General features: G+C 36.6%; 1 protein-coding gene and 1 long non-coding RNA gene across 9 annotated transcripts in view; both read right to left on the bottom strand.

Annotated features, from left to right (window-relative positions):
• Positions 1 to 21,832, bottom strand: part of KANSL1L (KAT8 regulatory NSL complex subunit 1 like) — a 132,792-nt gene that overhangs the window by 44,681 nt on the left and 66,279 nt on the right. For 3 of the 8 annotated variants that reach the window (XM_058706475.1, XM_058706466.1, XM_058706513.1), the window contains 2 exons: positions 18,187 to 18,391; positions 15,614 to 15,679 (listed from right to left, as the gene is read on the bottom strand). In XM_058706475.1, coding sequence (XP_058562458.1) covers positions 15,614 to 15,679; positions 18,187 to 18,391 — 271 coding nt within the window. The remainder of the gene's footprint in view (positions 1 to 15,613; positions 15,680 to 18,186; positions 18,392 to 21,832) is intronic. The other 5 variants (XM_058706504.1, XM_058706533.1, XM_058706523.1 and 2 more) reach the window with 3 other exon arrangements.
• Positions 11,461 to 15,606, bottom strand: LOC131498989 (uncharacterized). Its single transcript, XR_009255680.1, has 2 exons — positions 13,875 to 15,606; positions 11,461 to 13,587 (listed from the first exon to the last, which is right to left on the bottom strand). It is a non-coding gene; the product is annotated as an uncharacterized LOC131498989 (long non-coding RNA).

Raw genomic sequence — 21,832 nt, 5'->3', positions numbered from 1 at the left:
TATATATATATATATATATATATATATATATAAAATCTGGTTCATTCCACTCTTTGTTACCTTACATCTGGACTACTATAGGAGCCTAGGAGCCTCTTTAATTGATCTGTTTCTCCAATCCCTTCCCAGGGCAAACTGTCTTGTTCAAAGGCACCAAGTCAAGCTTTCAAAAACAATACTTTGATCATTTTACTTCCCCACACAACCATCACTGATTACCGAGTGTTGGCATAATCACTGAATCACAGTTGTTGTCATCATCATTCACAACTGATGAGGATTTAACCTGCCAGCCATTGAGCTGAGTACCTTTAAAATATGTTACCTTATTTACATTTTTTAAATGTTTATTCCTTTTTGAGAGACAGAGAGAGACAGGGCATGAGCAGGAGAGGGGCAAAGAGAGAGGGAGACACAGAATCCGAAGCAGGCTCCAGGCTCTGAGCTGTCAGCACAGAGCCTGACGCGGAGCTCGAACCTACGAATCGTGAGATCATGACCTGAGCCAAAATCACACGCTTACCCGACTAAGTCCCCGACTGAGCCATCGAGGCACCTCTCAAATATTTTATCTTATTTAGTATCAACCCAACTATAAATGGTAACCCTATTTTTTTCCCTTTTTTTCACTGCTTAATTCAGCTGATGTCTTAATTTGAGGTTACTCGTTGCCCCAAGGTAGACCCCAAATGGATGAATGCTTAACGGCCACAAATTCCTCCTATTGCTATATATATGCATACCCCTTCGCTGCAGTTACCTCCGAAAGGTAAAGTCTATTTCTCCATCTCTTTAAATCTGGGCTGCCATGTGACTGGCTTTGCTCCACCATCAAATGCAGTGGAGATGAGGTTGTTGAGACCCAGGGCCTAGGCCTCAAAACTTGCAACTTCTCTGCTATCTTGGAATACTGTCCTGAAGTGCCATGTTAGGGAAGCCATCCTTAGCTACTACACAATGAAAGGCCACAAGAAGGAGAGTTGAGTCTTCTCAGGCAACATCCAGCACTACTTATCCTCCAGATAAGTAGGTGAGGCTAGAATCTTCTAGCTGAACAGACCCTCCAACTGAATATAGCCACATGAAAGTAACCCTACGTTTATGGGTAAGGAAAATGAGGCAATGAGTGATTTAGACAATACCACACACTATTAAGAAGAAGAACTAAGATTTCAATCCAAACAATATGTCTTCCAGAACCCATGCATGAGACTACTACAAAGTGTTACTTCCCCCTAGGAAATAATTTTTTGGCTCTCTAGAATTTGATACCTTCCAGATTTATCTACAATTACATAAAGCATCTTTTCTCAAAGAAATAAGGTCATACATTCTATACATTTCTGAATCAACCCATAAAACCCAGGAGCACAGAACTGTTGCAGCATGGTGAGAAAATCTTCAACCAACATACTTCCACTATCTAGAGCAGATGCTCCAGCAGGTAGAGCTGAAGTCAGGATGGCACAGAAGAGGAAAAGCCAGTCTCCCAGCTAAGTAAGAATACATTCAGGGCCTCAAGACATCTCCTCTTCTTCATTTAAGCAGACACTTCCTATACCATGAAATTAACTTATTTTGTTACCTCAATTCACATTTTTCTTCTTCCTGCCCTTAATGCAGAAGAGTAGACTATATCTCAATTTGCCGAAATTTATCCCTTGCATTACATTTTAATTTGCACATTTGTGCCTTATTGCCCCAACAGGAACTTCAATTTCTGTAAAACCAGGTCTTTATTTTCCTTTAAAATTCTTAAATTATTTGCTTACAAAAATAGCCTGAATGCACATAAAGCGTATAAAGCTAATCATTCCACTATTTAAAAACTAAATGAAAACTTTAAAATGGAAATTTTATTATATACACATTAACGTATATACCTTACTTGTATTATTAAGCCACCCACCTTGGATCTGAAATCTATAAAAATAACAAAGATGAGAACTGACTATCAATACCAAGAAACACTACTTAGACAAATTTGCCTTGAGAAATATATAAAAGAACACAGAATAACAGAGCTTGTAATAGGAATAGTTCTAAGGGGCAAATATCCAAAATATATTAAAAAACCCATGTAACTCAACACCAAAAAAATAATATGATTTTTAAAATGAACACAGGCACAATATGGATAGATCTAGAGAGTATAATGCTAAGCAAAATAAGCCAGAAAAAGACAAATACCATATAATTTCACCCATATGTGGAATTTAAGAAACAAAACAAAACAAATAAAAGAAAAAAAAGAGACAAACCAAAACAGACTCTTAAACTATAGAGAACAAACAGATGGTTACCAGAGGGGAGTGGGTGGGGTAAGGGTGCAACAGGTGAAAGGGATTAAAAATACACTTATCTTGATGAGCACTAAGTAATATATGGAGCTGCTGAATCACTACATTGTACACCTGAAACTAATATAACAATGTATATTAACTACATTGGAATTAAATTTTTAAAAAATGAACATAGGGCCTTGAATAGGCATTTATCCAAAGAAGACATACGGATGGCCAACAGACACATGAAAAGGCATTCGACATCATTAATTATCAGGGAAATGAAAATCAAAATCAAAATGAGTTATCACCTCATACCAATTAGAATGGCTAATATAAAAAAGACAACACATAACAAGTGTTGGCCAGGATGTGGAGAAAATGGAAACCTCGTGCACCATTGCTGGGAAAGTAAAGTGCTGCAGCTACTATGAAAAACAGTATGGAGGTTTCTCAAAAAATTAAAAATAGAAATACCATACAACCCAGTAATTCCACTTCTTGGTATTTACCCAAAGAAAACAGAAACACTAATTCAAAAAGATATATGCACTCCTATGTTTGTTGCAGCATTATTTACAATACCCAAGATATGGAAGCAACCTAAGTGTCCAATGATAGGTGAATGGATAAAGATGTGGTATGTATATTTATATACACACTCAGCCAGAAAAATATAATGAATTCTTGCCATTTGCAACAACATAGATGGGCCTAAGTGAAATAAGTCAGAGTCACATACCATATGATTTCACATATATGTAGAATCTAAAAAACAAAACAAATGAACAAGTGAAACCAAAAATGATGTAAACATACAGAGAACAAACTGATGGTTGCCATTGGGAAAGGGGAAGAATAAGTAAAATGGTTGAAGGGAGAAAAATAAATACATAGTAGATAAATAAAATACAGAAATAGTTCTTCCTTATTTCATAAGGGTTATATTTATTCTTTTTAAAAAAATTTTTTATATTCATTTTTGAGAGAGCACAAGCAAGCGAGAGAACAAGTGGGCAGGGCATAGAGAGGGAGACACAGAATCTGAAGCAGGCTCCAGGCTCTGAGCTGTCAGCACAGAGCCCAGTGCGGGACTCAAATTCATGAACCACGAGATCATGACCTGAGCAGAAGTTGGACGTTTAACTGACTGAGCCACCCAGGTGCCCCTAATATTTATTCTTAATTATAAATTTTACCTCAATTTGCAAATATGTTAGGCCTACAACATAAAGCTGTTACCATAAATATATATGAAATGGTTCTTAGTTTGCATGTTAAAATTTATGAAAAATGAAAAAAATTCTCCTGTTCATAACAGTTTCCCATCCAGCACATGCCATAGCCCTATGTGACTATTTTATATTTAATTTACTACTTGTGTAGGACTTCTCATGATGAAAATAGCATTCTTTAGATTGACAAGATCATTGCTAAATAGTTTACCAGAGATTAGCAGGGTCACCTAGAGACAACACAGGTTAGTTATATTTGCAAAAAGGCAAGGAGAAAAAAAGAAAAAAAATACTAAGTTAGAAAACTTAAAGAATACTATGGGTAAGCAGGACCCTTACATGAGAGCACTAGACACCAAGGGGATGGGAGACACCATAGAGGAAAAGGGATGACAGAAGACAGGTGGGGTCCCACAAATAAAGTTTCATGTATTTAAAAATTTTGCCTAGGTAATATATTGATATTTACAGTACAGTGATCTATACTTTGTACCCAAGGAGCTGTAAGTATTAATGGGGAAGAAATAATCACCACCACTGTCAGTCCCAAATATGGAAAGTGGTTGGGAGCATAACCAAATAAACTTTGGGCTTTTCAACCACCTCCTTTCCCTATTCCCAGGCAAACCATCTATAATTTTATCAGTTTCATATAAAATAACCTCTAATCTAACCAACTGAATAAATTTATCAGTTTATTCTTGCTCACTTATTTTTACTAAAATCTTAAAATAAAATAAAATCACTACTCTAACTTAAAATAGAATTCTTGTTATGATTAGCACCCTATATATACTATTTATGCCCAATTACCCACAACCTGTTTCTATAGAAAACTGTACCCAGAATTGTAACCTTGGATGACAGAAACCTCTGTCCTTTTATCCTAGTGGGACAGAGAACTCCCCTGACAGGAGTTCATCAGGGTGGTTCCTGTTAACCAAAGGCTGAGACACTAACAAGGTAGGGCCTAAGGTTGCATGGTGATTGATACTCTTATAAAGAAGAGGCTGAAGAAGCATATTATGGCCAAATAGTGTTTTTCTTTAATTCTTAATTAAAAGTGAAATTGTACTTTAAAGCAAGCTTGTGGCTACATTTACATTTTAAGACTTATACTAGAGTATTATTCCGGAAAACATATTCATATCTATGCCTGTCAATGCGTTTTCCCGAATCTGAAGATATTTCTATACTTCAGATAGATCAAGCAATATTATACCAAGCATAAAAAGGCATAGATTCTCTAAGGATAGTTTCTTAGTAATGAATAAAGATTAGACAGAAAAATATGTGATTCAGTTAGAAGAAGAAGGCCAAAAAAAATAAAATAGCTTTAGAAACTACATGGATTTTAACAATTGTTGCTATGGGCTGAGATTTCACAGGAAGGAGTTTTACTGAAGTTCATAAAAGAAATAGTGTTAAGATTCAGTCTTAACATTTAAAAGAAAATTACAAAATTGTATTCCCATTTATTTTAATTAAAAAGTTGTTTTGGGGCGCCTGGGTGGCGCAGTCGGTTAAGTGTCCGACTTCAGCCAGGTCACGATCTCGCGGTCCGTGAGTTCGAGCCCCGCGTCAGGCTCTGGGCTGATGGCTCGGAGCCTGGAGCCTGTTTCCGATTCTGTGTCTCCCTCTCTCTCTGCCCCTGCCCCGTTCATGCTTTGTCTCTCTCTGTCCCAAAAATAAATAAAAAACGTTGAAAAAAAAATTTTTAAAAGTTGTTTTAATGTTTATTTATTTTTGAGAGTGAGAGAGAGAGAGAAAGAGAGTGAGCATGAGTGGGGGAGGGGCAGAGAGAGAGGTCAAACCAAGAGAGAGAGAGGGAGGGAAGGAGGGAGGCAGACACAATCTGAAGCAGGTTCCAGGCTCTGAGCTGTCAGCATAGAGCCAGATGTGGTGCTTGAACCCATGAACCTTGAGATTATGACCTGAGCCAAAGTCGGACGCTTAACCAACTGAGCCACTGAGGTGCCCCTCCTCTTATTTTTTTAAATGTTTATTTTTTTATTTTGAGAGAGAAAGCAAGAGAGCATAAGCAGGGAAGGGGCAAAGAGAGAGGGAGAGAGAGAATCCCAAGCAGGCTCCGTGTTGCCAACACAGAGCCCGATGAGATCATGACCTGAGCCAAAACCAAGAATTAGATGCTTAACCAACTGAGCCACCCAGGTTCTCCTTACTTCCATTTATTTAAATAGTGCTAAATATGTGCATTTTTGCATTCTAGGTGCACTTCAGTTTCCCAATATAAAATGGGGTACATTAAATAAGAAATAAATGTAAAGCATTTATAAGTTAAAACAATGCCTTGCACATAATTCCTTAATAATATTAGCTATGATTATTTGACATTCTCATTAGAGACGGGTATTGAAAAAATGGCAAAATCACAAAAAAATATATACTAATTTATGCTTTTTATTAATTTTGCCCAGCAAAGGAATCATAACCTCTGCAAACAAGGATTCTAAATAATCATTTCAATTCTTACACCTTTATTTCTTTCATCTTTACTGTTCTGGCAGAAAAAGTAGTGTAAGCGTTGCCTGTAGAAATGTGGAGGATAAAGAGGGTACATGATGAACTCATAGATCTGGCTAAGGAGGTTTCTAGGCAGAATTTTCGAAGTACCAATTGGTTTCACTTAGTTGCCTATGATAAATTATGGATGTAATAGGGCGAGCTCAAAAAGGAGCTGTTAAGTTTTCAAAACAGTTTAGAGGAAATACAGAACCAAGACTTGCTGGTTCAAACAGTTAAGATTGTTGCTGGTTTCTGGCCACTCCAGAGAGCAAAAGGTTCACACGCAACAAAGAAAATGATACCAATTCAAAGACCAAACCCAGGAAACTTTGCCAGTAAAACTGGCCTCAGTATCAAGATCTCATAGGTGAGACTGCAAGACTCTTTGTTAAGACCTTACAAAGGTTTGAGGCATGCCGATAAGTCCTAAGATAAATCTTAGATAAGAAGGTTTCTAAGATTTTTTTTTTTCTTGTAAGATTTTTAAGTAATCTCTATACCCAACACGGGGCTTGAATTTATAGCTCCAAGATCAAGAGTCTCATGCTCTATGGACTGAGCCAGTCAGGTGCCCCAAAGGTTTCTAACAATCTTAAAGGTGTTTCTCAATGATCTTCTCAGCTAGCCGAAAGTGCTTCTAAGGATCCTAAGGGTATTGTCCCCCTGCACCACACAAAGTCCAAAATGAGAAGGACCTTTCTTGAAAAGATTTATAGATATGACTTTTGTTCAGCAGAGTTTATTTTCATGCGATACATAAGGAGTCTACAAAGTTTCAAGGACTTGAACTCGGATTAAGAAATAGTTCAAAATTAAAAGGACTTTGGGCCTTCAGCTTTTTTCAGTCAGTGACATGCTGAGAAAACACACATGCAAAAAAGTGTTTAAAAATTGTAATATTTGTTTATTTTTCAGAGACAGAGGCAGTGTGCAAGTGGGGGAGGGGCAGAGAGAGGGAGACACAGAATCTGAAGCAGGCTCCAGGCTCTGAGCTGTCAGCACAGACCTGACGCAGGGCTCAAACTCATGAACCATAAGATCATGACCTGAGCCAAAGTTGGATGCTTAACCAACTGAGCCACCCAGGAGCCCCCAAAAGGAGATTTTTTGTATGGAAAAGAAAAAATGACAGAGAATGTAGTCAAGAGCCCAGAGGGCAGACATAGCAGCCACAAAGAACCACTTCCAGAGAAACAGACCCACATCAACAAACCTGTAACATGTGCCTAATTCTGTATTTCAGAACTGCTCTATTCCTCCCATTCCCCATCTGAGCAGAGTGTCTATTCTGATTATCACCTGTCTCACTATTGTATGTTGGGTATGTGTAAAGCAAGTAATAATATTAGTTCACAAGTTAATAGTCTTTCAATCCAGAGGAGCCATACTTGAGCTATACCCAAAGAACCACACACGATGGACCTACACCTAAAAAGTCTCATTTCAGGGATGCCTGGTGGGCTCAGTCGATAGAGCATGTGACTCTTGATCTCCAGGTCATGAGTGTGAGCCCCACATTAGGAGTAGAGTTTACCTAGGAAAATAAAATAGAAAAACTAAAAAAAAAAAGTCTCAATTCAGGTACCTGACCATCATTTAATATGACAAAATTCAGGACTTTTAAGCCTGAGCTTAATGAGGTAACAAGATGAGACACAGGGATCTTCAGGAAAAAGATTACGTGATTTTTACATATTGAGAGGTCAATAAATAGGAAACAGAAATGAACTATAGTAGTTAGCCTCCACTGATGGCTTCCAATGAACCATGTCTCCCTCCTGGTATTCTAGCCCTTGAATAGTCCCTCCCATATTAAATCTCACACTGATTTGCTTTACCCGAGAAATTGAACAAAAAAGCTCTATCCTAGTTCTAGGCCTAACTCTTAAGAAGAGCTGGCAGCTTTCATATTTGCATTTTGGAGAGGCTGAGCCACCATGTAAAACTACTCTGCTAAAGAAACCATGTGAAAGTCCACATGGAAAGGCCTGAGACTACATAAAAAAGAAAAAGAAGCCCAGATCACCAGTCCATTCCAGCCTCCAAATGATTCCGATTCATCACCATCTTATTACAACTGTATGAGAGACCTTAGACAAGACTGAAAGAACCATTCAGGCAATTCACAGAATTATGAAAAATAATTGTTTTAAATCACTAAATTTTAGAATAGCTTATTATGTAACAGATCATAAAAATAAAAAAGGATGGGGTAACTCTGAAGGTGTAGCAGCAGACCCAGGCCCACTTCTATGATGAAGAACATACCTAACATAACATTTTACATATGTATATACCTGGTAACCACATCACCACTTCGATCAAGATATGAAGCAGTTCCAACCACCCAAAAACCTTGGTTACATCCTTTGCTGATCAACTCCCATCCTCCATATAAAAGTCACCACAATTCTAATTTATATTACCACTAGTTAAGTTTTGTCTGTATTTATCAGAGACTATGTACTCTTTCCTTTCACTCAACATGTCTGGGAGATACATATTTTTGTATCAGTAGTCCATCTTTTTTATTGCTATATGTATATACACCACAATTCTCCTGCTGATGGGACATTGAGACTGCTTTCTGTTCAGGGCTTTAATGAGTAAAGCTGTTATGATCACTCTTAACACAAGTATTTTTGTGTACATAAGTATTCATTTCTCTGAGGAAAGTTCCTAAAAGTGGATTTGCTATTAGAAGGGTAGGCGTATGTAGTGGTATCTTGTTGTAATTTTAATTGCATTTCCTTGATGAGTAATGATTTTAAAAAATATTTTCATATGTGTATTGGCCATTTGGATATCCTCTTTTATGAAAGATCTGTTCATAACTTATGCCTTTCTTTTTTACTTAAAAGAAGTTCTTGTGGTAAAATACACATAAAATTTATGATTTTGACCATTTTAAAGTGTACAACTCTGGGACACCTGGGTGGCTCAATTGGTTGAGCATTGGACTCTTGGTTTCAGCTCAGGTCATGATCTCGCAGTTTGTGGGTTCGAGCCCCACAAGTGCAGAGCCTGCTTGGGAGTCTCCCTCTCTCTTTCTGCCCCTCTACTGCTCATATGCTCTTGCTCTTTCTCAAAATAAACAAACATTTTCAAAAAGTGTACAACTGTTTATGCCTATTTTTAATTGGACTGTTGGTCTTTTTCTTATTTTATTAGTTTAAAATGCATATATATATATATGTATATACACACACATATATATGTGTGTGTATACATATATATATATATGTATATATTCAAGATACAAAATCTTTTTCTTCAGTGTATACTTTGACTTTCTTAATGCTACCTTTTATATAAATAAGTTAATAATTTTAACAGAGTCTAAATTAATTTTTTCTTTTATTGTTGTTTGTGTCCTGATTAAGAAAGACAGGAAGGTATTTTCCTATGTTTTCTTCTAGCTTTAATGTTTTCCTCTCACCTTCAGGTCTATGACTCACCTTTTTTTTTTTTTTTTTTTCTTTTTTTTTTTTTTAGGGTAGTACATATTTGTAGCTGAGTAGGTAGCTCTCTTGCCTATTTCCTGCCTATAAAATTTTCGGGATCCAATAACTTTCTTTCATCCAGTCTGTGCCCTTTTTAGTCTAAGCTGATACTGTTTTTGCTAATATAAAATTCTCAAAAACCTTGTTATGTCAAGATGATCCATGTCATTAGACAAGAGGGTGCCCTCCAGGTCTTTTATGGATAGCCTCATCTTTATTCTTTGACTTCTGCTAAGATGGTTGACTGGATCTGTGAGTAGGTCCTATGCCTAATCTCTTCAGGAAAAGTCTGTCCAGCCACACCCCCTGAATTCTCTCCAAGACAGAGTACATGGTTTTTGTTTGGTTTTGGCAACAGAATGAAAACTTTCCAAATTATCAATTTCTGCTTCCTTTTTGGTTAACAACTGCTTCCTCAACTTATCCATTTCTTCTAATATTTTACTATAAATAGCAAGAAGAAACTACACTGTAAATTCCATACTTTGATAATTTTGTAAGCTAAATACCTAAGAGTTCAATGCTTATAGGTTCTATTTTCCATTCAACAGAGTATTTTCAGCCAAGTTTTCCACCACTTTATAACAAAGATCATCTTTCTTCTAGTTTCTAATCTTTCTAAAATCTTATCAGAAGTACCTTTGTCTTCCATCCTCTTCACTTATTTCTGAACTCTCATCAGAATCTAGGCTCACCTCAAAATTCTTCCAGCCTCTACTCATTACATAATTCCAAAATTGCTTCAACAATTTTATGTACTTGTTAGTGCGGCATCCTACTCCCTGGTACCAAACTCTGTATTAGTTTCCTAGGGATGTCATAATAAATGGCCACAAATTGGGTGACTCAAAACCACAGAAGTTTATTTTCTCACAGTTTTGGAGGCCAAATGTCCAAAACAGGTATTGGCAGGGCTGAGTTTCCTTTGAAGGCTCTGTGGGAGAATTGTTCCTTGCCTCTTTCAGCTTCCGGTGGCTCCTGGTGTTCCTTGGGTTGTGGTAATATAATTCCAATCTCTGCTTCCGTCTTTACATAGCCTTCTCTGTGCCTCAAATCTCTCCTTATTTTATGAAAACACTAGTCATAGGCCTATCCTAAATCCCAAATTATGTTATCTCAAGATCTTTAACTTAATTACATCTATAATGACCCTGTTTCCAAATAAGTTACTGTATTAGTTTGCTAAGTCTGCAATAACAAGGGACCACAACCAAGTGGTTGAAACAACAGACTTACTGTTTCCTATTTCTGGTGGCTAGAAGTCAGATCAAGCTGTCAATAAAATCGGTTTCTTTTGGAAAGAAGGAAGAATCTTTCCATGCCTCTCCCCTAGCTTCTTTTTTTGCTTCCAATCTTTGGTGTTCCTTGGTTAATTGAAGAATAACTCTGATCTCAGTCTTCATCTTCACATGACGATCACCCTGTGTACATGCATCCATTTCTGAATTTTCCTTTTTAAAAAAAATTTTTTTATTGTTTATTTATTTTTGAGAGAGACAGAGTGAAAAGTGGGGGAAGGGCAGAGAGAGAGGGAGACACAGATCCAAAGCAGGCTCTAGTCTCCTAGCTGTCAGTAGAGAGCCTGACGCGGGGCTCAAACTACAAACCATGAGATCATGACCTGGGCGGAAGTCGGACGCTTAACCGACTCAGCCACCCTGGTGTCCCTGAATTTTCCTTTTTATAAAGACATCAGTCATATGGGATTAGGGCTCATCCCAATAACCTCATCTTAACTAATTATATCTACAACAACCCTTTTTCCAAATAGGCTCAAATTCTGAAATACTAGGGGTTAGCACTTCAACATATAAATTCTGATGGACACAAATCAATCCATAACATTCATAGATACCAAGAGTTAGGGCATGGACAGGTTTTTTTGTGGGGAGACACAATTATGCCCACTAGTTGTTTTTTTTTTTTCTTTCAACACTTTGAATATTTCATTCTACTCTCTGCTTACATGGTTTCTGATGAGAAGTCAGCTGCAATTCTTATACTTGTTGTTCTATAGGTAAGAGTTTTTGTTTTTATTTTTGTTTTTCCTCTGCCTTTCCTCAAGATTTTCTGTCTTTGGTCTTCTGCAGTTTGAATATGTTATACCTAAGTATTTTATTTTTTGTTACTTCTGTTGTTTTTTAGGTATTTATCCTGCTTGATGTTCTCCTGCTTGAGTTTTCTGGATATATGGTTTGGTGCTGGTCATTAACTTTATAAAATTCTCATGTATTATTACTTCAAATATTTTTTTGCTCCATTCTTTTTCTCTTCCTTGTTCCAACTACATATCTGAGAGACCTTCTGAAATTACCCCAAGGTTCTTGAATGTGCTATTCTGTTTTTTCATTCATTTTTCTCTTTGCATTTCAGTTTGCAAAGCTTCAGTTTGACTTACCCAAGCTTGCTGATTCTTTCCTCAGCCATGTCCAGTCTATAGATGAGGCCATGAAATGAATGCTTCATTTAGGTTACAGTGTTTTTGATTTCTAGCATTTACTTTTGATTCTTAAAAGTTTACATTTCTCTGCTTACATTACCCATATAGTCTTACCTGTTTTCTACTTAAATCTATTAAAGACTTTAACATATTAATCATACTTATTTAAGAGAATTTCAGTATCTTTGTCATATTTGAGCCTGGTTCTTTTTTTTTTAATATTAAAAAAAAATTTTTGATGTTTATTTTTGAGAGAGAGAGAAGCATGAGTGGGGGAGAGAGAGAGGAACACACAGAATGTGAAGCAGGCTCCAGGCTCCAAGCTGTCAGCACACAGCCTGATGCAGGGCTTGAACTCACAAACTGTGAGATCATGACCTGAGCCCAAGTCGGATGCTTAACTGACTGAGCCATCTTGGCACCCCTGTGAGCCTGGTTCTGATGGTTTCCTTGTCTTGTCAGAGTGTGTTTTTCCTAGCATGCCTTGTAATTTTTGTTGAAAGCTGGATATGATGTATCAGGTAATAGGACTGGAGGTAAACAGAATGTGTGGTTTTTTGTTGTTTTTTTTTTTTTCCAGTAATCTATACCCAACATAGGGCTTGAACTCACAACCTGGAGATCAACAGCTGCATGCCCCTCCATCTGAGCCAGCCAGGTGCTCTGATGTAAAGAGAATTTTACTGTGAAGCATTACGTTAATCTGGCTAAGCGTGGGCGGTGTTTAATGGCTAATATAGTTGTAGGTGCCGGAGGCCTCAAAATTCCTCTAGTGTCTTTGTCTCCCTGTTAATTTTTGACTTCTTAAGCACTCCTCCTCAGAGAAAGTCTATGCTTTGCAGCTGTACCCTACTGTTATAGTACCAGAAACTTGTTGGTATGGTGGTAAAGTGTGAGGAAAAGGAAGCATACAAGGGGTGCCTGGCTGGCTCAGTCAGTAGAGCCTGTGACTCTTGATCAGGGTCATGAGTTCATGCCCCATGTTGGGCATGGAGCCTACTTTAAAAAAAAAAAGGGGGGGTGGTGCTTGGGTCACTCAGTCAGTTAAGCACCCAACTTTGGCTCAGGTCATGATCTCACGGTTTGTGGGTTCCAACCCCGCGCTGGACTCTCTGATGACAGCCTGCTTTGGATTCTGTGTCTCCCTCTCTCTCTGCCCCTCCCCTGCTCATGCTCTGTCCCTCTCAGTCTCAAATATAAATAAAACATTAAAAAAAATTTTTTTAAAGAAAAAAGAACAAAAGGAAGCCTACCTACTACAGTAGCATAATGTACTATATTCTTACAATTAAATCGTCTTTTAGTGGGTCTACTTAAACAAGTGTTTCTTATTTTCTACACTCATTGCCTCTATAGGGGGGCAGCAGTGGGAAAATGCTTTTCTCCCAGGCAAAGTAAGACTTTACTGAAGTCTTTCCACTGGAAGAAAAAGCTGTGTTACAGACAATGCTCTGAACTCATTTCATAAAATTTATCTCTTCCCTTTCCATACTTAAGCCACTAAGGATTCTTCTTAGCTCTTCATTATGAGAACCTTGTGGGGTCGTAGAAGTAAAGCCCATGAAAGTGTTGCGGGAGGACTTTTAAGACAGGAATACCTAGGAGTTTTTTTTTTTTTTTTTTTTTTTTTTTTTTTTTTTTTTTTATTTTTTTTTTTTTTTTAAATTTTTTTTTTTCAACATTTTTTATTTATTTTTGGGACAGAGAGAGACAGAGCATGAACGGGGGAGGGGCAGAGAGAGAGGGAGACACAGAATCGGAAACAGGCTCCAGGCTCCGAGCCATCAGCCCAGAGCCCGACGCGGGGCTCGAACTCACGGACCGCGAGATCATGACCTGGCTGAAGTCGGACGCTTAACCGACTGCGCCACCCAGGCGCCCCTACCTAGGAGTTTTTTAATCTCAAGGTAATCCACACTCAGCCTCAAATAATTCATCCAAGTTACCATGTAAGTGTTCCTAACAGTTTAGTTAATGGTTACTGTGGCTTCTGCTCTAGGAGAGCACATCTTGGCTGTAGCTCTCTGAAGTTGCTTTTCTCTCCGTATTTCAGGGTGGCAATTTGTCCTATAGCCTTAATTCTTTGATGGGACCATGGAAAAGCAGTGATTTTCAGTTTGTTCACCTTTCTCTTACTGTAAGGGTAGCAGTGATGACTTCCAGGGTCCTTATGTGCTGGAGCTGAAACCAGAAGTCTTCCTAATGTCTTTACTAGTATGATTTTTTTCTCTGCAATTTATACATGTAGTTGTTGCAATGAAAGTGAGGATCAGCCAATTACTATATGCTACGTAGTAGCAGAGGACTCCTACTTCTCCATTGTCTTTATATAAGCTTTTTACAGCCAGTACTCTGCTAGAGAGTTAAGTGCTATAAAAAGTAATTTAAATAATTATTTTCTCAACTCTGCCAAGGATGCTACATGGCTAGTACCATTCTACATGCGCAGGAGTTAATTTATTACATAAAATGGATGCCTTAGCCACTTTATCCCTTAATATTTCAATGTGCATTTAAAATAGGGATATTTTCTTACATAATGGCAAAACAGTTACCACATTTAATACTGATACAGTGATACAATATTTTTATATAATCTACCATAGTACAACTGTACAGTTTTCTTAATACCCAAGAATCCCCCCTCTCTCCCCCCTTCCAAGATAATTCTAAGCTGGATCAAATATTTCTTTAACTGTCATATATCTTTTTAAACTATTTTAATCTAAAATATTCCCTTAGTCCTTCTTGCCTTTCACAACATTGACTTTTTTAAAAAGAATACAGGCTAGCTGGGCACCTGGGTGGCTCAATCAGCTAAGCGTCTGGCTCTTGACCTCGGCTCAGGTTGCGATCTCATGGTTCATGAGTTCAAGCTCTGCATCGGGAGCCACACTGACAGTGTGGAGCCTGCTTGGGATTCTCTCTCTCCCTCTCTCTCTTCCCCTCCCTGCTTGTGCTCTCTTTCTCTCTCAAAATAAAAAAATAAACTTAAAAAAAAAAAAAAAGAATACAGGCCAGTTTTCACAATTTCTTAACAACATGTTGCTGATTTTGGCTTTGTCTAATATTTCCTTATAATTATATTCAGGCCATGCATCCCTGGCCAAAATACTCCATAGCGATACTGTATCCTTTTCATAGGCTATGTTAGTTTTGACCACCTATTGATGACTCTTGCCCAATCAGTCTTTACTATGAATACTGCAATAATTCTCTACTTGGGCTCACTCCACATTTATTAATCAGCAACCTACTATACAGAAAAGTCCTTCCTTTCTCCTTTTTATCTACCGATCTAACAGTAGTGTGGACTCATGGTTTCCTATTTCTTCAATGGTTCACTACTGTCCTTAGTTATTTTGATGCTCAAATAGCCCTAAATTTGGCCAGCAGCACAGCCTCTTCAAACTAGCTTCTGGGTTCTTTTGACATGCCCATAATTTTTTTTTTTTTTTTTTTTTTGTAATATTTCCTTGCCTTTGGTAACTTTGAGATGTTCCAGGCTCATCTTACACCTTCTGTTCCCCGTGTCTGGAGACTGACCATTTCTCCAAAGATCCCTGTTTCCTCTCAGTAGGGAATAGTATTAGAAAACAAGAATGAGGGCCATATGTTACTCACTGCTGTCAGGGTAAGTACAAGTCTAGACCAGTCATATCCAATTTGGTAGCCAGTATCCATATGTGGCTATTTAAATCAAAATAGATAAAATTAAAAGTTCAGTCCCTCAGTTGCACTAGCCACATTTCATGTGCTAAATGTATTTAGTTACTACCATATTGGATAGAACAAGTATTCATAGAACATTTCCATCATTACAAGAAAATTCTATTGGACATTACATACTAAGACCCCTTCACAAAGCAAATTGAGGACACAAACACATACACACACTCATTCTCATTCTTCATTACCTTTTAAATAACCTCTTATATCCATTACATTAATTCTTTCACACATTAAACAATTATTTAGGGGCACCTGGGTGGCTCTGCAGGTTAAACGTCTGACTCTTAATTTCGGCTCAGGTCATGATCTCATGGTCGTGAGATCAAGCCCTGTGTTGGGTTCTGTGCTGACAGCACAGAGACTGTCTGGGATTCTCTCGCTCCTACTCCCTCTGCCCCTCCCCTGCTCTTGCTCGTGTGCCCTTTTTCTCTCGTGCACGCACTTGCTCTCTCTCAAAAAAAAATTAAGCAATTATATATTGAGCATATGTTACAGGGACAGTTATTATTCAAAGCTCTGTAGGGTCAGAAATATATACTCTCTATTCTCTAAGAATGTGTAATGAGAAGACAGAAAAATAAATGATTATTAAAAATGGACTATTTTCATAACATAAGGTATTTATTGTATTAATATCCCACTACAGGGATGTCAAGGAAGCCTTCCGGAGAGAAAGGACATTTATTAAGTTTAGAAAGGCAAATAACTATTTTCCTGGCAATTTGGAGGATAAATTAGGGGTGGGGGCATTTTCTATTTTCCATCATTTTCTCATCTCTGTTTCTATTAAAATTCTTTCTCTACCTCTCCTATGACTTTTCAAAATTCTGTTTATCTTTCAAAACCCATATTTTATGATGCATTTCTGAATACTTCTAACCAGATAAGCCCCTTCCCTCAATCCCCAAATATAGTGTCTTTACTGATTTCAAAATCACAAAAGATTTGGTCTATTTTTGGCATTATCGATACACTGGGTAAGAACATGGGCTTTGGAATCAGACTTAGTGCTTACTAGTTGTGTGACCTTGGGTAAATTACTTAATCTCTCTGCACTTCAACTTTTGTATCTAAAGAGGAGATTAACAATACTGCATGGTTATATTTTGAGATAATAATAAATAATAATGTATTGAAAATACTTGGCATTGTGAATGGAATATGATAAAGTAACAATATGTGACACTTATTTCTTCATTTGTTTGCTGTACAAAGGCCCACATTTACAATGTCAGGGTATATGAAGTATTCCAGCAACATCTAGCAAATCTCCAAAATTACTCAAGCAAATTCCTTCCAGTCAGAATATTTTGGCATAGTCATATGCTCAATATTTTAGACAATTCTACTTATAATTCTGAAATTACAAAATCAATTTCAAAAATATTATTGTTTACAGCATCTTTAAAAATAAAAATAAAATGTGATTTTGTATATAAAAACTTTAAATAAAAAATATTTTCTTATTTGGTTGATTACGTAGAATTTCTTAAAATTCTGAAACAAACCTAAGTTTTAAAAAAATATTTTCAAGTTGGGAAATAGTAATAAAATCTAAACTACTTAAATGGTAAAAATCAACCTATTAATAAAAACTAATTTGTCAGAATGCACATTTCTATTTAAAATTGGAGCCTATAAAACCAAATTTAAAATTGGTTTCTAATGAAACAAGCATCTTGATTTTTATACAAATATATTTAAAATAGTTAAATATATTTAATAGTTAATATAGTAATAATCAGAAACAATATTAAATGATAGTATCATTTCTTTCCTTTGACATAGTATTTAAAAATGTAATAGAAAAAAAGCAGGTCATATAACAAAACTAGAGGTAACTCATCTTCCCTTTACCACAGTTTGTTCAGATATGCACTGAAAGATGCATACTTAACATTTTGTGAACAAGTGAAAAATATGATTTTTAAAATGAATGGCTTTAATGAAGTACATTTTAATTATAAAAAGTATAAGCACGGATACATAAACTTGCATTGCTTATATTCCAGAAAAAGAAAAAGGCGTGCTCACAAGAATTAACAAATACCAAACCTAAAAAGGAGTGCAATGCCATTTCCTACAAAATAACTGACAGCTATACAGATTTTCTTTACTTTTTTTCTTTACCAAGCAAAGGACAAATACGTAGTACACTTGTGTTTTCTTTATTACCCTTACCAGTAAAATTTTTAAATAACCATGATATGTAATATTCCTTCAAATTGGTTTAAACATAACAGTGCATTTAAAAAAATGGAGATGTGAGAAGTTTCAGAATACACTGCTATGTTAAAAAATTACTAATTCCACTTAGATATTATCAATACCTACATGATTTATAAACTATATATTTAAAGCTTTCTAGATGTAATTATTCTAAATAACCAGGTACAATCCATACCCTCTTGTATGTGAAATATACTGATGATAAAATCTTTATGTTTCCCCATAGGCAGCCTTACCTGTGGAGTCCAATAAAAAGTAGGGCTCAATCGGTAGAGTTTTCGTTTGTGGAAACTCTGAAGTGGCCTTGTTCGAGCTGCTGTACTCATGATAGTCAAGGATGGAGATTTCAATCTTGTCCTGTCTTTTCTCCTTTTCTTACTGTGCTTCTGGTTAAGTAACCAGCTACTGGAGGAAGAGAGCTCATCTAAATTCTCTGAAGCACTGAAATGCCATGAAATAATTGGGGAGTGGAGGGAATAAAACAAAACAAACAAACAAACAAAAAAGACAAAGAAAACTAAATGTAAATTGCCTTGATCTATTAGGACAGAAGAGTATTAATTTTAGCCAATTTTGTGGTAACAATTGGCAAAAGAATTGATATTAATGGGGAATTACATATTCAAGTTGTGAAAATAATTTCTACTTCTATTTCCTCCTGCAAAACAAAATCCCATACGTTAGAAATGCTCACGAGTTCGCTGGTGCAACGTAAATGTTCACTGTAAATTAATAATTCGCACATGTTGCATAGTGTTGTAACTATTTACATCATATGTTTTTTGCATGTGGGTGAAATTACATAAGATTATTAGTCTGAAAAGGGCTAAAATCCCATACTGAAAATCATTAGTTGCTCTGAAATAAACACTACATACCATCTCCATGAATTCTGAAACAAACATGCATCCTACTATGTTTTAGGAACTTTTTAAAACTTCTGATGGTATAGAAGCTACAACTATAAACTGAAATAGATCACACAAGCTACACATAAAAATAAGCAATATTAATGTCATCATTATGCTTCGTATTATTTTTAAACATTATATTTAAATATTTTTAAAATCAGAATAGCAAGAGGAAGTTAATGCTCAATGCCACACAAATTTAATTTCATTTATACAGTATATTATATATAAAATAATTTTTTCAGGCACTATAATATACCAATTTCAACCTTGTTTATATAGACAGAAGCTAGTCAAGTTAGTTTTTTATTTTTTTTAAGATTTTATTTTATTATTTTTATTTATTTATTTATTTATTTTACATGGAGTGAGACAAAGCGTGAACGAGGGAGGGGCAGAGAGAGTAGGAGACGTAGAATCTGAAGCAGGCTTCAGGCTCTGAGCAAGCGGTCAGCACAGAGCCTGATGCGGGGCTCGAACCCACGAACTGTGAGATCATGACCTGAGCCGAAGTCAGACGCTCAACCGACTGAGCCACCCAGGTGCCCCAAGATTTTATTTTTAAGTAATTTCTATACCCATCGTGGGGCTCGAACTCATTATCCTAAGATCAAGAGTCGCATGTGCTACAGAGTGAGCCAGCCAGGCACTCCAGTATTCTAACATCAACAAGTGAATGTGTTATGTGTTGTACTGCTAATCATCATGTAAGTTCTAAAGATGCTATTTGGTTTAAGTAGAATTGGTGTTTAACAGTAAATATAAAATATTGTTTTTCTATAGTAGCACCATTAGTTTTCAATCATCTTTATGGCTGCTATAAAATATTAATAGCTTGTACATAAAAAGCAAGTAATTCAAAACTGCTTTACACAGTATTAACTCAGATATAAAGTACCTGAATGGCTTTTGTTGGTGACACCAAAAAGAATTAAATATGAAATTTGGGGACTATCATACATTCAACAAATACTTGAATATGTACTACTGGCCAAACCAGTTTAGGGAAAAGAGCTGATAATAATTATCTATTTCACTTTTAAAATCTTAACTTTAGTCTTCAGAGAGCCCTAGTCAAAAATGTCTTAAGTCCCAGTTTGTAAGCATTCTAAAGATCTTCTGAGAAAGACTTAAGATATAACACTACTCTCAAATTAACAGGTCCAATCTCATATCCTGAAGTTATTTTCTGTAACAAGTGTATCAGCGGTCAGTCATAGTCTTCTCTTGAGAACCAGCCATGGAGTCAGGCTATCATGTCAAGGGTGAGCAGAAGGTATAGATGATAGGAATATCAAATTGGGCACAGGGCTGGCACAGAAGTGTCAGGTCAGGAAGAAGACAGATTTCAGAAGCTGGTTGACTTAAGAAGTCGTCAAGTCAGGATGCTAGGATCCAGGAAGGCAGGTCACAAAAAGAGGTTCTTCTGGCAAGTTAGAAATACCTTTAGGCAGATAGGTATATTGGTTCCTTAAAAGAGACAGGTTTTGTAATATCTACAGAATATTAAGAGCTTTTATTCCAGGACCCTGACGCACTGTTAACCTGGCCCTCTATTTACAATTCTTTTGTTGTTAATGAGTCCTTAGTTCCCCTACCCACAGGAGACTTAGCCCTAAAGAAGGGAACCACAATCTCTTTATAGACTGACAGCAAACAGCTTTTGAACTGGCTAGAGGCTTACAGGTTGGGTTAAAGATAAACAGAAAACATGCCACTTGTTCACTAAATGTTGTTGTATTTTCAAGTTTCTCAAGTGACTGACACAATACCATCAAGGGGAAAAAAGGTTTGTTTTTTTAAATTAAGTATGTTCCTAGCTGTAGACAATTCTTCCTTAATGACTTTCAACACTCTGTTAAGCATCCTTGCAAAGTGTCATCAAAATTTATTCTTCTCGGGGTGCCTGGGTGGCTCAGTCTGTTGAGCATCCAACTCCTGATTTCGGCTCAAGTCATGATCCTAGGGTCCTGGTATTGAGTCCTGCTTAGGATTTTCTCCCTCACTCTCTCTCTCTCTCCCTCCCTCCCTCCCTCCCTCTCCTTCTCCCTCTCCCCCCTCTCCCCACTTGCATGCTCTCTAAAATTAAAAAAAAAATTATCCTTCCCAAATAAATGGGGAAATGTACTGAAATTCAAAGATGTGAAATCTGTTTATTTCATAACTAATGTGTAAAACACATTATTCTCACCAAAGCTCATTTGGTACATAAACCAATTTTATAAATAATTAATGAGGTTATTGTAAAGGGTTATTATAAATTACTGATAAATTCACTTATTTTCCACAGTGTTTTACATTAAAGAGAGAGTCAATCAATTAAACTCAATGAAAACCAGAACAAGAGAAAAATGAGGGAATTTGGAAGACAACAACCCTGCTCAAGTAACTCTATAACATAAAGCTTTTTTATCAGGAGATAATATCTAGTAATTAAGCATTACATAAGAATTTAAAACAAAGATATCATTAATAAACCAATATAAGACATCATCATCACGTGGCATTCTTAGAAAAAAAAAAAGAGAGAGAGCTATTATAATATTGGGAGGAGGAGGAGGACATGGAGGCAAAATCCCAGGACAGGGGAAAAAAACATTTCAGTAAGAGAAGGCTTAATGTTCATACTGAGTTGTAGGTACACCCTGGGAACCCCAGAAACAAAGGATGCAATGGGTCACCATAAGGTACTGTCATGTTATAATTATCAAGACAATATCAATAAGTATTAATATACAATTATCACTGAACTTTTGAAATCACAAACTTGTAAGTGGGATAGTAGCAGGTGAGGCAATAAATTATACTTCTGTAGATTTCCAACTGGAAGCTATTACTCAGAGAATAATAAAAATCCCTTTGGGGCACCTGGATGGCTCAGTCAGTTAAGTCTCTGACTTAAGCTCAGGCCATGATCTCACAGTTCCTGAGTTTGGGCCCGACATCAGGCTCTCTTTTGTCAGCACAGACT

The sequence above is a fragment of the Neofelis nebulosa genome, chromosome 2, assembly GCF_028018385.1.
Source record: "Neofelis nebulosa isolate mNeoNeb1 chromosome 2, mNeoNeb1.pri, whole genome shotgun sequence".
NCBI lineage: Eukaryota > Metazoa > Chordata > Mammalia > Carnivora > Felidae > Neofelis > Neofelis nebulosa.
This window is presented reverse-complemented; position numbering and strand designations above follow the sequence as displayed.